Source organism: Enoplosus armatus, chromosome 20 (assembly GCF_043641665.1).
Source record: "Enoplosus armatus isolate fEnoArm2 chromosome 20, fEnoArm2.hap1, whole genome shotgun sequence".
Taxonomy (NCBI): domain Eukaryota; kingdom Metazoa; phylum Chordata; class Actinopteri; order Centrarchiformes; family Enoplosidae; genus Enoplosus; species Enoplosus armatus.
In genome coordinates, this window is record NC_092199.1 from 8,789,996 (window position 1) to 8,805,546 (window position 15,551).

The following is a 15,551-nucleotide window of genomic DNA, read 5'->3' on the forward strand; positions in this document are numbered from 1 at the left end:
GAGAAAAGCACAATTGGCATTATTAGATTTTGTTTTTAAATAAATTAATGATAGATTAACAATGGTCTTTTGTCTGTTTTTTATTTATTTTTCGGTGGGAAGTGGGACAGTAAATGTTTATTGCTATTATCCACATCATCAATCCAGACTGAAAGGTGTGTGGATCCATCACATGAAAAGAAAAAGCAAAAAAAGAATTGAAAAATATGATAATAGAAAAAGAATAAATACATTTACATATACTGATATAAATAAATAGAGCAAGCTTAGTTTACCTCAGGTACAGTTGGTAGGATATTGTTAACCACTGCATATTGATTTAACATAACACAACAAACATATGTTACCTCTTTGTCTATATGGTTTTATTTACACATATTGAATTTGCCCTATCGTATGTCTCAATTTTGACAGTTGTGGTCATGTTTTTTGCAGCAACTTCTTATAGATACTCCTCTTTTGTCCACCATTTCTCTTGCCATAATATCGGTATCTTTTACAGTAAAGTCCACCAGCACCCCAACACCTCAGCTTTTACTACACGCGTTCTATTTTTGCCTTGTTGACCCAAAGTATTCTGGGTTTTTTGTGCTACAAACACATCTGCATCCAGAATCTGTGATCATTTTGGGTGAAGTATAAACTGTACTAGAGCTGAAACAAGTGGTTGATTAATCATGGACTATTTTGATGATAATGTTTCAACCAAAAATGCCAAACATTCTCTGGATGCAGCCTCCGTAATGTGAGGTTTTGATGCTGTTCTCTGTTTTACATCAACAAGAGTCAGAAGTCATTACGCATCAGGTCGGGGGGGAAGGCAGACTTGTTTTGGTCGGCCCGTGGGAGGACAGGAGGAGGATATATGGAGGCCTGAGACAAACTGAAGCATTTGTGATCATGAGGACGACGCAGGAGCGACAAGTGTGCATCCTTCTGCCAAACAAGCAGCGCCTGGACTGTGCTGTCAGGGTGAGTGGCCTCCACATCCTCTTTTTATGTTATTTAGTCTTCAAATGCATCACCAGATTAAATTTGACATCATATTTTGGAAACGTAAAGTGTCCTTCTTCAAACAGTTAATCTCAGCAGGCTGGAAAACCCTCTGAAAATGCATTTTAAAACTCATTTAATCCCAAAATAATACAACTCTGGATGAGGTCTGACAGATTTTTGTGGTAAGATGGAACAAATTCAATAAATAATAATAATCAAAAGAACGTTATTGCAGATTTTACAGTATCAGTGTTTTCTCCATCCTCATCACTGTCTGATACCCATTAATAAACACAACGCCGATATCACAAAGCCAAAGTATTAGTATGAAGCCAAGGCTCACAGGATGGACCCTGAATGTGTCATGTACTCTTATGTACTTATACTTGTGTGTGTGTGTTTTAGGTGAGGGCCAGAGGCCACGAGGTGTTGAATAGTGTGTTGCAGCAGCTCGGCGTCAGGGAACTCCAAGTCTTCGGTCTGGCTCTTTTCAGAGGTCAGTCGGTGTCTGTGTGGGAGCTCGAGAGAAAATGTTTTGAATTCATTTGTTGTGGGATGCTGAGATTCAGGGAGGCTGCTGGCAACGCATGAACTTACAGGAGCCCATGAAGTTAAAGATAATCAAGAGTGCTAATTGGATGAACAAACTGTACGTCATGGCCCTGTTTTCTCTATGTTTTTCCTCAGATAATGAATACCTCTTTCTTGATTTGGAGCAAAAGCTGAGCAAGTACTTTGGCAAACGATGGAACAGAGGATCCTTAATGGTGAGTTCTTTTTTTTGTATTAAAGCTCTGCGTTCCTTACAAATATTTCCTACAGTACTGCATGTAGCAGTGTGCCTCAGTGAACTGTGATAATGTAAAGAACATTGCCTTGTATCTTGGGAGATGTTCTGTATAAACTACTTGTTCAGGAAAACATTTATTATGTTACAACTTAATGTACAGCAGGTCTTTGTTACATGATTTCTGTTTGTTTGGAGCAATATTTCTCTTTGACTCCGTTGAAATATTTATTCCACATTTCCAGGTCCCATTCATGTTATTTCTGAGAGTGCAGTATTATGTAGAGAGTGGGCGGCTAATAATGTAAGTTGGTCCCCCATCAGCATCTTTGTTTGAACAATATTCATCTGTCTGCACATATACAAACTGTGAAAACAAATGAACTCCCGTAATACAGAGACGGCCTGTGTGTCTTATTTGGTTGTTTAAGGAGCAGCAAAGTGCAGCAGCTCTACTACGCTGAGCTGAGGCAGAAGGTGCTGCATTCACAGAGCCGCCACCAGGAAGCTTCGTTCTTCCAGCTGGCAGCTTCTGCGCTTCAAGCTGAAGTCGGAGATCTGCACAGAAAACACACACATTACTTTCTTCCTGAAGATTACTTCCCCTCTTGGGTAAAAAAAAACAAAAAACTGTGATCATTTGAACTTCACCTCGGAAATCATAACAATGTTTACGTGTGTGAATGTGCTAACGTCCTTGTGTCCTCAGCTGATAAAGCGTCGTGGACGGGACTTCCTGCTCCAGCACTGCCCCGTGTTGCACGTGGAGCTGAGAGGTGTGTCACGTAGCCAAGCCATCCTGCAGTTTATAAAAGAGGCCAGCGGCCTGCAGGATGGACCAGTCATCTTCTACAGGATGAAACAGGTCAGTAACACTCTCACTCACACACACACACTCAATGTCTAAAGTAACCAAAGAAAACCTCCAGTATACTGTAATGAAGTCAGACGATCAGGAAGTTGTTTGGATGTTAGCTATTGTAGCCTCCACAGAAGTTTCTTCACAGTATCTCAGTGGTGTGTAAAACATTACATAGCTGAAGCTTTAATTTTGCATATTTGCAAGGCCCTAACAGCCATAACACCACTAGTCCTGCTATGATGAAACTCAGAGAGATGGTTACTGATTTGCCCTTGACATGCTGTGTTATTTGTCTAATTTATCTCAGTAATTTATTAGAATTTAGTCTGATGAAAAAATAAAAGAACTGAGTATCGCCTCGCTCCTAATCTTGAGCCTTCAATTCTGAGAATATTGAACTGAGGAAACGTACTCTCTCCTGCAACATCATGTTTTATATTCTGAACTCTGCTTCGTCATCTGTTACTTTACGCACAGGAGAAAAAAGGGCTGAGAAGTTCAATCCTTCTTGGTGTGGCTTTGAAAGGAGTCCATATTTATCAGGTGGGTCGGAATGTATTTTTGTTCTTAGACGTAAATAAACTTTCTGGAACTTTCTTAATCAATGTACTCCTATGTTTGCATATATTAAAAATGTAAACTGATTGTATTTATCTTAAGGAGGTGGAAGGGAAGCAGTGTCTATTGTATGATTTTTCCTGGACCGATATTGACCGTTTCACTTTCCAGGTTGGTCCTAAAGACCTCATAATCACACATATATTCACATAAACTTGCATATTTCCACCTATACAACATTAACTCCTCCTCTTACTCTCTTTCTGGATTGTACTACCTCTCTCTTGCTCTCCAGGGCAGCAGGTTTGACATCACTGCAGTGGGCTCTCTGTGCCTCCCTAAGCTGGTGTATTACACTCCTTCAGCCTTCCACTCCAAACACATCCTGAGGCACCTCAGTGACAGTCACCGGCTCCACATCAACACCAGAGAGGCAGCCGTCTACATCCAACAGCTGGAAGACATGCAGGGTCAGCAATCTCACCTTCATGCCCTTCTTTTGCTAGAACACGCCTGTGAGTTAATATAACTCCAATTTTAGAACATGTCCTCAAGTCCTTTATATCCTAAATGTCCTCAAGATGTGGCTGCAAAATAAACCAATCAAGGTCTAATATTGTGATTTTTGTCCCGTGTGAACTGATTCTTCACAATGATTCTATAAATATCCTTTTTAACCAAACTATATCATTGGTAAGACCTCATAAAGTCTATTATTCTCATCCTCAGCCGAAGAATTTTAAAAACAAACGTCATTAGGTGTCTTTTTTCTTTTTCTCTGTCGCTCTTCAGCCAGTCAGTTCTACAAAGAGGCCTACATCTGTGACACAACACACTTAACACACAGACTCCAGAGCAACAGCCTCACGTCCTCCATGTCTGACTGCAGCCGTGCAGTCGAAACAACCGCAGCCTGGTCCAAAGAGGAGGAGGAGGAGGATAAAGTCTCTGTCAGAGGTCAGCTGAAAGCAAAAAACCAAGACACAGCAGGTCATTTTATACTTCCCATCTTGTATACTCTATTCCGCTAAAGGTTTCTTGGAATACATGATGATGAAGATAAATATAAAAACATACAGCTGCTAAACTGGTCCATTCAAGAGGATGCATTGATCTCTGTGTTTCTGTTGACTGTGGCAGAGTCTGAGCTGTGTGCGGATGAACCGGAGGAGGTTTTTGTTGACGACCCAGCTGAGCTGTCGTGGCTGTCTGAGCTGCTCCATGGTGCATCTATCGATGGACCTTTGGTGTTATCCTCTTCTTATTGGGAAGGTTAGTCCAAAAAAAAGACATATCTAAAATAAGCTTGATCGTGTGTTTATCATTTCATGTGCGCCACATAATTTCCTGTGCTCTTTCATTACCAGCTGTCACGATGGAGATGAAACAGGTGAGCAAACTGCAGATCTCTCGGATTGAAAATCTGCGGCGCATCAAAGGTTTCAGTGTTTCCTCTGATCTTTGTGCAGGTTCTGAGGAGGAGAGCTGATGAAGGGGTTTCTGTGGACTAACGTACAGCCAGAGGCAAGAGAGGGACTCATTACATGTTCTGCAGCTCAGGACAAGACAATTAATGTCACTGCTCTGATGCTCATGCTGCTTTTTAAAATCGAAATCACAGACCTATTAAAATCTGTAGCTCATAATAAATCATGCTTGTAATCACTGTATATTTCCAGTGCAACATGCAAGCTCAAACAAATGCCTTTCACACACTGTACGTAAGTAATAATACAATAATAATTACGTTTGAGGAATAAATAAATAAGTTAAAAATGTATTTGTCTGTTTGACCTTTTTTTTAATTAAAGCATTTGTAGATTGTCTTTGTATTTTAATTTTCTTATTAATTAAATAACCTTTTTTTCAATGTTCATATTAAAGCCCCTACACACCCATGTTCTGTATGTATGTAGCTGAATCTGAACCAACTTTCCCACATAAAAAGTTTGGGGGTTTTTTTAGGTGTGTTTGTGTAAATCAGGCAGACGTACGTCATCCTGTAGTCGGCCAATCAGCGCGAGAGGCTGCGACCCAAACACGGAAGCAGCTCCAACGACTGAGAAAGCAAAACTTCAGGCTCTTCTGTTTTCACATGCAGCCTAAACACTATTATTTATGTGAACAGTTAAAACCGCAGAAACGCCAGGTCACGTTGTTTGCTCTAGATGGCTTTCTCTTGGTTTCGCGTTGCTGTGCCGCTGTGTTTTGTGGTTTTATCTGTCGTTGTCGCCGTCATTGGACAAAATCCGGGTAAGTGGCTTCAATATGATGAAGCTGTACATGTGAAATGATGGTGAGGGTCAATGTAACAGCTGGCTGATGGAAAAACAGTTGTAGATGGCACTAGTGACGGTGTAATGTTGGCTAACAGCGCCCCCACCTGGCTCAACTGCCTCTTATGCTCCTTGTGTAACACCGGCTCCTCTCCACAGCGATGCCGCCTCCTCTGCCCGCCGCCCTCGGTGTCTGCTCTCTGGCCGGGATGGCGCTCATTTGGAGGGACATACGCTCGAAGATGAAGGGTGAAAACCGGACTTTAAGCAGCCTGCTCAGCCAGTATCTGGCGGTGAAGGGCGTGGGCTGGCTGGGCAGGCGGCAGAGAAGGAAACTTGAAGCCGACACTCTCAATGTGAAGCAAGTCCAGGAGGCGACGCTGCTGAAGCGTCTGCGGAAAAACGCCAACACATGTTATGGAAGTCAGTATGACTTCGGCTCAATTAAAGGTGAGAAAACATGAGATGGTGTGCATGAACAGTTGTTGACACGTGGACTTGTGTAACTTCGCCCCGCGGTGGTACAGCAACCTGCGCGTGTTGTAAAACTTGCTCCTGACGCGCTGATTTGTCCTCTGTCTTGCTGTGATGTAACGCTATGTGTTGTATGGACAGTCAGAGCCCGTAGGCTGCACAGCAAGCATGGCAGCAGGGCCGGGACCGGGATGTTAACTGAGCCCCCCCCCCAAAAAAAACAAATGACAAAGGTATATCTCCATACAGTGATCTAAGTCAACTCTCCCATTTATTTTTTGATAAATCAATACATTTTTGTAAAGTTTGTTTGATAAAAATGTTTTGTTTGACCAAATGCCCAAAACCAAAACATGTTCAATTTACAGTCACATAAGGAAATGTGGAAAAATTACTTATTTAACAATTATTATTATTAATTATCAAAATAGAAGGCACTAGATTTTCTGTCGAGCGAGATCTAAGTGCTGTTTTAAATCCCTCTCCACAATGCCAGGATAGAATTCAGCTGCATAGATATAAAGTCCGATTATTTTAATGTACTTTTTTGGGAGGGCTAACAAGTTTAAGGATATTGACTCAAAATACTATGTAATTGTAAGATGTGAACTTCTCAGGTTGTTTAGGCTCCCAGATTCCCCGTGGCCATGAAAGTACATTAAAACACCTTATTTGAGCACCTCAGTCACTTGTCAGGCTCCACTTACTCTCTTTTCTGAGCTATTAACCACTTCTTGTCTTCATCGGCAAAATACATATGTATGCATACTCACCAGTGCAATACATATATATATATATATATATATATATATATATATACACATATACATTGTTATTGTATATATTTCTACTTTTATTTTTCACTTAAATATTGTAAATGTGTATATTTGTACACACTTCTCATTTCTAAATTTATGCTACTTTCTACTCTTGAATGGGAGCTGATTCTGATTTATGATTCTGAAATGAAGACTTCGAAATTATAAAAGTGAGGTTTATGAAGACAGTTTTGACAGAAACTTTAAACTGTCTTCTTACGTGTATTTTTCAGACAGCGATGGCTTCCGGGCGCGTCACCCCATCACCACATACGAACACTACCGTGAGCTCGTCAGACGCGTCGCGGCAGGAGAGGAGAAGGTGATCATCGCTGAGAAGCCGCTGATCCTGGCCATGACCTCTGGGACGTCAGGACCCAGCGCCATGCTGCTCAGCACCAAGGACACCAACACTGAGTTCTTCCTGCAGGTGAACCTTGATGATGATGAGGATGATGACGTGTTGGCCAAGTTGTAGTCTATGCTGAGCTGCTATGCATATAAAACTATGATAATAACAATATCTATGTGTTTCCACCAGGGAGTGACTGTGTGTTTGGATGCCATGGCAAGAGCCTTTCCTGCGACCGACAGCCTCCAACGCACCACCAAGTTCTTTTACTCACCTACTTTTCGCCAGTCTGAGGCCGGAATTCCCATCGGACCAAACTCCTCCACACCAGCCTCCTCCCGCCACATGCTCAACCTCTACACCACCCCAGCACCCGCCTTTGATGTACGATTTATGAGATGATCCTCTTTGTCTGTTTGAATCTCACTGCTCAGTACTTCTGAATATTGTTTTGTTTTTAATTTCATGCGGAGTTTGTTAATTATTTTACATTTCTGAAGAGATTGTACTGCCCTCTGCCCTCACTTTCAGGTTCCCAGTGAGAAGGACACCCTCTACCTGCATCTCCTGTTTGCTCTCAAAGATCCCAGTGTGGGAACTCTGGAGTCCAACTTTGCTTCCACAGTCTTCTATGCTTTCAGTGCTTTACAGGTACAGCATAGCTCATGTCACGATTTATTATGCAGATAATGTCATGTAAAAACTGTTTCTGTGTTATGTGCTTTATGTTACTTGCATCATGCTATTCTTTACTTAATGAAGATATGGAACATTTTACTGAAAATAAAAAGGAACAAAAAAGGACCATATTTTAATTTCTTAGCAGTTGTTTAATGTGGAAAAGTCCTTTAGGTCTGTATCCTTGATGCAGGACATTTTCTTGTCAAGTGGGATGAAATCTTGAGTCAGGTGTCAGGCTCCCAATGACCGAAAGAAAAGGCTCTGCTAATTTGTTTGATGAACGGCGGATTAGAAAAGTAATTTCCCTCCGATGTCCTCTCCGTCCCATAGGGTCGCTGGCAGGAGCTCGTGGAGGACATTGAACGAGGGAAGGTCAGCAGCGCTCTGGCTCTGGAGCCCGAAGTGAGGTCCAGCCTTGAGGCTCTGATGAAGCCAGACCCGGAGAGGGCCGCTCAGCTCCGGGCCCACTTCCAGGAGGGATTCCGTGGGATCGCCAAGCGGCTGTGGCCTCACCTCCACCTGGTGCTGGCGGTGGACTCGGGCTCCAATCAGATCTATGGGGACATGTTGAGGGAGAACTACTGCCAGGGAGTGCCTTTCTACTCGCCATTCTACGCTGCTACTGAAGGTAGGAACCTGCACATGAACACACCTGATCCCAGGAGTAAATTGAAGGTCTTTGGTTAGCTGTATTAGCTCTAATTATATGTATGGGCCCCTGCAGGTCTAATAGGGGTGAACCTGTGGCCTCAGGACCCAAACAGACGCTACATGCTGTGTCCTCGTTCAATGTTCTGCGAGTTCCTGCCAGAGAGCAGCCTGGAGGAGGAGACGCCTCACACTCTGCTGATGGAGGAGGTGAAGGAGGGACAGAACTACGAGCTCGTTATCACAAACGCTTCAGGACTCTTCAGGTCTGATTTCAACTATAAAGTATCTATTGATGAATAAACTGCACTTAGAAGTTTACGTCTATTCTGTTTTTATCTGATATATGGACCAATTCTTGTTGTAGGCAACAAAAATAATAATTGCTTGGTGTCATTGATGTGGTTTCACTTGACTGCACTCTTATCAGGATACAATGAGCATCATCTCAAGTCTGATAGGCTCAGATTCCATAATGACACCGTTTTTTGCTGTGTTACAGATATCGCATTGGAGACATTGTGAAAGTAGTCGGATTCCACAACCAGTGTCCCATCGTTGAGTTTCAGTACAGGTACATTTTGATGCAGTATTCCCAGTGCATGTTGATCTGTAAAATATACAACACAGCTAAAAATGTCCTCCTTCCTTCCCTCCGTCTTCTGTCAGACGGGGTCAGATGTTGAGCGTTCGAGGCGAGAAAGTGTCCGAGGCGTTGTTCCTTGACGCTCTGAAGAAAGCTGTTTCTCAGTGGCCAGGAGCTCAGCTGGTCGACTACTGCTGCGCTGAGAGCTGCATCATGGGTAAGACGTCTCGCTTATACCCATCCGTCACACTTCTTAGTGGTTAGTCGGTTCAGTTTGCACTATAATGAATCTTGCTTTGCTTTGATCTTGTAGGAGATTCGATAGGCGGCTCAGATCCTCATTACCAGGTCTTTATAGAGCTGAAAGGTGTGAGAAACCTCACAGAGGAACAGCGATACAAGGTAAGACAAAGCTAACATGCAGCAACAACAACCAGCATGTTTTTTCTTCATCATGAAACTTTATTGTCTTCCTCTCCTTCCATCCAGTTGGACATCTGTCTGCAGCAGGACTCGGCTGTCTACAAGTCTTTCCGGATCAAAGGCAGCATCGGACCAATGAGGGTGCAGCTAGTAGCAGAGGGTGCGTTCAAGGAACTTCGCAAGCACATGATGACCTTCTCGAACACCTCCCCCAACACCTTCAAAATGCACCGAGTGCTGCGCAGGAAAGAATACGCAGACTTCCTCTTGGGAAAAACCGTTTCCTGAGTCCTCCCGCTGTGGGGAACAAGACAAAGCTTGTGGACTCAGACTGTGGTGAGCGCCGACTGAATTAAATGTCAACTACTCATGAATGAGTTGATGAATTGTGCCTTTGGGAACTAAAACACAACAACCTTCAACATCCCAATTAAAAAGATTCATTTGACTGATTTATTTTCTCATATTTATAATTTTATTAAAGTGAACTGTTCAGCTGTTGCAGTAGTTGTGTTTAATGCTTCAGGACCTTGAAAAAGTGATTTATTTCTGTATTTTAGTGTTTTTTAGGGCAGCTGAAGAAAGAGCAAAACAACATCTAGAAACTTCTCCTCACTCAACAGCGCTTAAGCTTCTAAAATGTTTGCATTAATACCATCTGGTGTTATTGAACGTTGTCCCATAAATGCAGTCACCTGTGAAGGTTAAAGCAACATTTGGCGAGAGTTATATCTAAAAATAAATCCCTCCCATGTGCCTAAATCATGGAGAGCTGGAATGCAACAGAGAAAAGCATCCTACATCCTATTATTTCATTGTTATATTAATAATATTATGTTTTACTAGGCGAATAAAAGTGAAATGTTTTCACATTATCAGCAGCTTTGGCTCCATTTAGCAAACATACCAACAGGATGTGTTGCTTTTAGTTAATCATGGTACACCATTTGTTGGTGCTGAAATATTACATTTTTATTATTTAAAAGCTCTCCCTCCTAAATGACCACATTCAATGTTGTGTTTGCCAGCTTTCCTTCAAACCTCTTGTAGAGACCTCCTCCCAGTTTCATGTTGCATGTGCAGGTTAGTGGTAAGAGACTGTATTTGATGTTTCACCTGAAAGCAGGCAGAAAACACAAGGTTAGCTTGCAGTGCCTGCTTGCATGATGGCACTTGGCGCCTACATCACCAGTGCAAGTACTTTATTGCCACCACTAGAGGGGGTAGTCCTACTTATAAGACTTGTACAGTAGCTGTTATTCATGTCTTCTTCAGCTCAGCAGTTTTATCTACTGGTTCATCCTATGGTTTCTTATTTTCTTAACTGAAACAATGGATTCTTGGTCATATCTCTGACTGTTAGTGCCTTTAGCTGAACTACTGGCCTCTCATTGTAAATCAGAATACATAAAACAACAGGCAACCGACAGTTTCCTGAAATGTAAATGCAGTAGAGACATCATTTAGGCTGGCAGATCAGGGAGAGGAGCGACTTTCAATATTGACTAATGCCAACATCATTATTCAGTTTTATTAAATGTTTTATCTTACCAAAGTTGAGCCTCGAGTCAGCCATTTATTATGTTGTGGCAGCTGAAGAAAATAAGCCGAGATCTGTAAGCCTGTTACTCTCATGTGTTGTTGCATGGCACGCTTCTCTCCCGCAGGTCTCTCCGTGCACAAAGTGGGCTAATATTTATAGTAACGTCCCATTTCAGCAGAGATTTGACACGGCTCTCGCTGTATTTTGGCTTCATATTGTGATCAGAACAAAACAGGAGTCAAATGAAAATAACTAAGTTTACCTGATGCGAGATGCTGTTTTTCTCTCTGGAGGTTTTTAACAGTCTAACTGTGGTTACCTGAAGATGTCTTCCCTGTTCGCGTGCCCTTTAGTAAGTCACCAGCCTGTGTCAACCTTGTATCACTCGGCCGGTGCTGAAGCTTGGAGGAATAGACATTTTGGGAAATTAGCTTTCTGACGGAGAGTTAGGTCAGATATATGTAGCTGGAGACAGCAGCTGGCTAGCTTAGCAGGTTAATTAAATCTGCCTTCCGGCACCTTTAAAGCTCTGTAATTTGCATGCGATATCTCGTTTGCTTAATCAGTACAAAAACTGGATTGTAAAAACCTCATGATGTGGTTTTAGCAGGTTGCCAGGCAACCAGCAGAGATTCCAGAAAGTAACTGCCCCTGGCCTTGAAACAGTCCAGCACACAACCACCCGTAAAATAACAAATTGTTGTTCGGTTTTTGGACATATAACATGATAATTAGTGAGCTTTACAGGTGGTGATAGGTGGATTTTGTTACTTTTCAGTAGAGCCAGGCTAACTGTTCCCCCGTTTCCAGTCTTTATGCTAAGCTAAGCTAACTGGTTGCTGGTTGTAGCTCACATGTAATGGAGAGACATGGAAGAGTGGTGTCAATCTTCTGATCTAACTCTCCAACAGAACTATCCAAAATGTAAAACTATTGCGTGAAGAAAAGAGATCGACCATACATCTAAAATAAAACTGAAACTATAACTAGAAACCATTTTGCAATGGGCTCACACCAGCCGCGACGCCCGTCAACATGTGGACATGCCACAACAATAACTGGGAACTAGAGAGAGATGGTATAAATTATTTTCTGGGAGTCTTATTGGTGCTGAAAGTCTTATTTTTATCGTGCATGATGAGTGTGTTTCCAGAGTACAATATAATGACAGCATGGTAGGCAAATAAAGCGTGATTTTAATCCATGCTGTCACCATGTTTTTGTTTATTCGTTGCAGATTGCCGTCTCTCTCCGGCTGGTGTTTAGCGAGATGGTGTGCGTCCTCCTCACGTGCCTTGAGGATTTACACAAACACATAAACACACAGAGCTTCTGAGCACATCTGCTCAGTCACAAGTTAATTCAATATAAACAGCTGAGATTTGAGAATGACAGGCCTGATTTCTCAATGGGTTTGCTGAGGGAAAGAGGATGCATTTAACTGAGAGGAGGGATGTCGCATGTTGAGTGAATGATGCTGGCTTTGGAGCTCATCTAACTTTGAGTGTAAACCAGGATTCGGGCAGTGGATTTTCATTGAAGTTTGAAATGGTAAATGAGACTCCTTTTTGTAAATATTAACAAACGATTGATCCAAATTTTAAATGACCCATTTTAAATAGAGTAAAATCTCACCTCCAAAATAAAAATCAGGGTAAATGCCAGCAGTCCCTGCAGAGCTGAGAACTGTGGGAAATGTAGTTGGGATAATATATCACCTGGCCGTCTGTGCGTCACTCTGTCGTATTAGAGTAGATAGTGAGCATGTTTAATGGATTAGCCTCTTTATTAGAGACAAGCAGAGATGGATGGACTACATGAAGAAAGCACAATGAGAAGCCATTAAAAATGGATAGCAGTGAATGGCTGCCAGGGATTGAATAGGATCCGAGAAGGGGAACAATACTTTCTTACAGTCTGAGAGCCGGTCTTTTACTTTCACTGCTTGTGTTTTTTCCCCCCTTTTCTCCAAATGCAGCTCACCTGTGCTGCCTGCTGGATGGGTTAAATTGTGCATTTTAATCACCTTTTCTCTGCATGTATCTTGCTGACTGACAGTATGTCAATGATGAGCTCAGAAAATATCTTCTCCCCACACTCGGAGACAGAATTTATCAGAGTCAGCACTCATACAACTTGTTGTTTTTGCTTCAACCATACAGAAAAAATCATTATCATTCACCACCTCTTTGACCTGGTTATTCTCATCTCAGAGATCTGCAGTTGCTGCCAGTTAATCAAGATCAAAAGCAAAGTTGTTGTTTTTTTTACCCTAAAGATTACAAACTTCATTTCTGGCTTGAGGAAACACCCACACAGCTGCTGCATCGGCTCAACTTTCCTGAGATTACCAACGCCCCCATAAGAAACTTGTATATTTCTATTTCTTTTCTCATATATATTTGTTTACTCGACTCCCGAGTTGCAATTAATGCATATAGCCTAGGAGATATATTGTGAATATATATTTGTGTATTTATTATCTGACACAGAAAGACCAAAAATATTCTAGTTTCAAGCCCATGAAGTCACAATTAGGTTATGGTATATGTTCCTAAAACACCACTGAAAACAATTCATCTTGACTGTCATGCCAATTTGAATATGGAGTTAAAGTTGCTGAAAGGTATAAAAAAAAGCTTCAAAATGATGTATTGTTGTAGGATCTCTGTACCTTCTGGGTACGTCTATACAACCTATGGGCCATTGTTGGCTCCGTCCTCAAGCTCCACATAAATCACAGTGACAAAAGAGAAACAATACCTCACAGTTCAGTAAAACTCAGACTCTTCCTCCTACTGAAAACCTCTCATTGTCCTCTTTGATATGAACAGAATCATCTCAGTCTTCTGCCTGTTTGCTAACACCTCCTGCGAAAAACTGCAGACATGTTAAAATGCACAAATTTTGTTAATACTTTGCATCTAAACCTGTGCTGGCCTCCTATCAGTTAACACATGGACTACTGATTCAAAGAAAAGGACAAGTCATCTCCTCATAAATCATCCCCTAATTATCAGGTTTCTTAATGTACTTTACAATAATTAATATTTAATGACAGTTACATTAATTAAATTAATAGTGGGATCATCTTTCCCTGAAACATCTAATGAGATTACTGTATTTACTGTAGAAATTGACAAGATATGATTTAATATAAACAATTGTTCTTGTTACGCACCTTCACTCTCTAGAGGTATTTCCCTCGTCAGCTAAGCTGTGTGTTTGCTTGGGTCAAAGTGAGCTAAGACGCAACGTTACTTTGGTGTGTTTAGCATCAAGTCCTCATGAAAAACATCTCCAGGCTTATCCTTTTAATCCGCTCTTAGCGGCTTTTATCCCGGAGCCTTAATTCTCTGATGAGGATACTGTAGGGGCTGGGAGGGCAGCAGTGACCAGCTCCATCCAGAAGAGACCAGTTTGAAACAACAATGCTCTAGGAATGATATTTTAAGGAAGGACTGTTATAGCTCATGCAGCTCCTTTACAAGGAAAAGTATATATGTAAGAATATGAATATTTCTCCACACCCCCAACACTTTCACTTTCACCCGAGTCAGACTCCCATGACAAAACAGCACAATAGCACACAGTCCAACTGAATACAATAGCCTGCACTGACCGACGTGCAGGTAATCCATCTTTCCTTGATTTGCAGACGTTCACACAAAAGCCATGTGCTGATAGTGGCACTATGGGGTGTAATGGTGCTGTCAGCTGCTCCAAAAGCATCCTCCCTCTCTCCCTCCCTCCCTCCCTCCCTCCTCCACCTCCGCTCTCTCTCTCTCTCTCTCTCTCTCTCTCTCTCTCTCTCTCTCTCTCTCTCTCTCTCTCTCTCTCTCTCTCTATACCCCCACCACAGATGAAAACAGGTCCCCACAGAGGATGCCAGCATCTCATTGGCTGGGATATCACAGGAGTGGATGGAAGCAGTATCGAAAGAGAGAGAGAGAGAGAGTATAGCAAGGAAGGGAGAAAGCTCAAGAAGATGCAACTACTCTGCCACAGCATCCCGACAGAGCACTGAGCTGAGGGATGCAAGAGGTGGAGACACATGCACTGTCATTCTTGTCTTGCAGATTCTTCCTCCCGTAGATGGAAAGCGTGGTGGACTTAAAGGATAACTTCCTCCATGTTGGAATGAGCTCTCCAGCTGAAAGGTGCAGACGAGCAACAGCTGGGCTGACTGATCTGAAGCTCTTTGGATCTCAGCGTCTCCTGGACTTGATCCCTCCTTGCTGACTGAGAAGCTGCCGGTGATTGCAACTCTAAATTTCTACTTATCCAGTCTTACCCACACCTGAACCTTTGCATTGATGGAGTGAGCTATTTTAGTCTCCCCAGACCGCACTATTGTCTTTGGGAGAGCCATTGCTTGGAGACAGGTGGCCGTTTTTACTGTAAATGTGTGTCCCCGCCACCGGCACTGGACTGTCACCCTCAAAGTCTCCTCCCGCACCTGCTGAGAGCCCCTGGAAGCCACCTGCTGTGCCTCTGGGATGGTGTGACCTCCAGCCAGCTGTTGGCTGTCCCGCATCTGGGTCAAG

General features: G+C 42.4%; 2 protein-coding genes across 2 annotated transcripts; both read left to right on the forward strand.

Annotated features, from left to right (window-relative positions):
* The first annotated feature begins 900 nt into the window (after positions 1–900).
* Positions 901–4,692, forward strand: LOC139303494 (FERM domain-containing protein 6-like). The gene is made up of 12 exons (XM_070927333.1): positions 901–972; positions 1,402–1,492; positions 1,684–1,763; positions 2,029–2,087; positions 2,215–2,395; positions 2,493–2,648; positions 3,123–3,188; positions 3,306–3,374; positions 3,499–3,673; positions 3,996–4,160; positions 4,344–4,475; positions 4,571–4,692. Exons 1-12 carry the CDS (start codon positions 901–903, stop codon positions 4,690–4,692), a joined length of 1,368 nt encoding a protein of 455 aa, XP_070783434.1.
* Positions 4,693–5,371: 679 nt separating this feature from the next.
* ghdc (GH3 domain containing) lies at positions 5,372–9,955 on the forward strand. The gene is made up of 11 exons (XM_070927332.1): positions 5,372–5,456; positions 5,639–5,929; positions 7,005–7,201; positions 7,313–7,507; positions 7,655–7,774; positions 8,135–8,432; positions 8,529–8,718; positions 8,955–9,026; positions 9,122–9,255; positions 9,352–9,440; positions 9,528–9,955. The coding sequence occupies exons 1-11, from the start codon at positions 5,372–5,374 to the stop codon at positions 9,747–9,749; spliced, it is 1,893 nt and encodes a 630-aa protein (XP_070783433.1). The 3' UTR covers positions 9,750–9,955.
* The last annotated feature ends 5,596 nt before the right edge of the window (positions 9,956–15,551 follow it).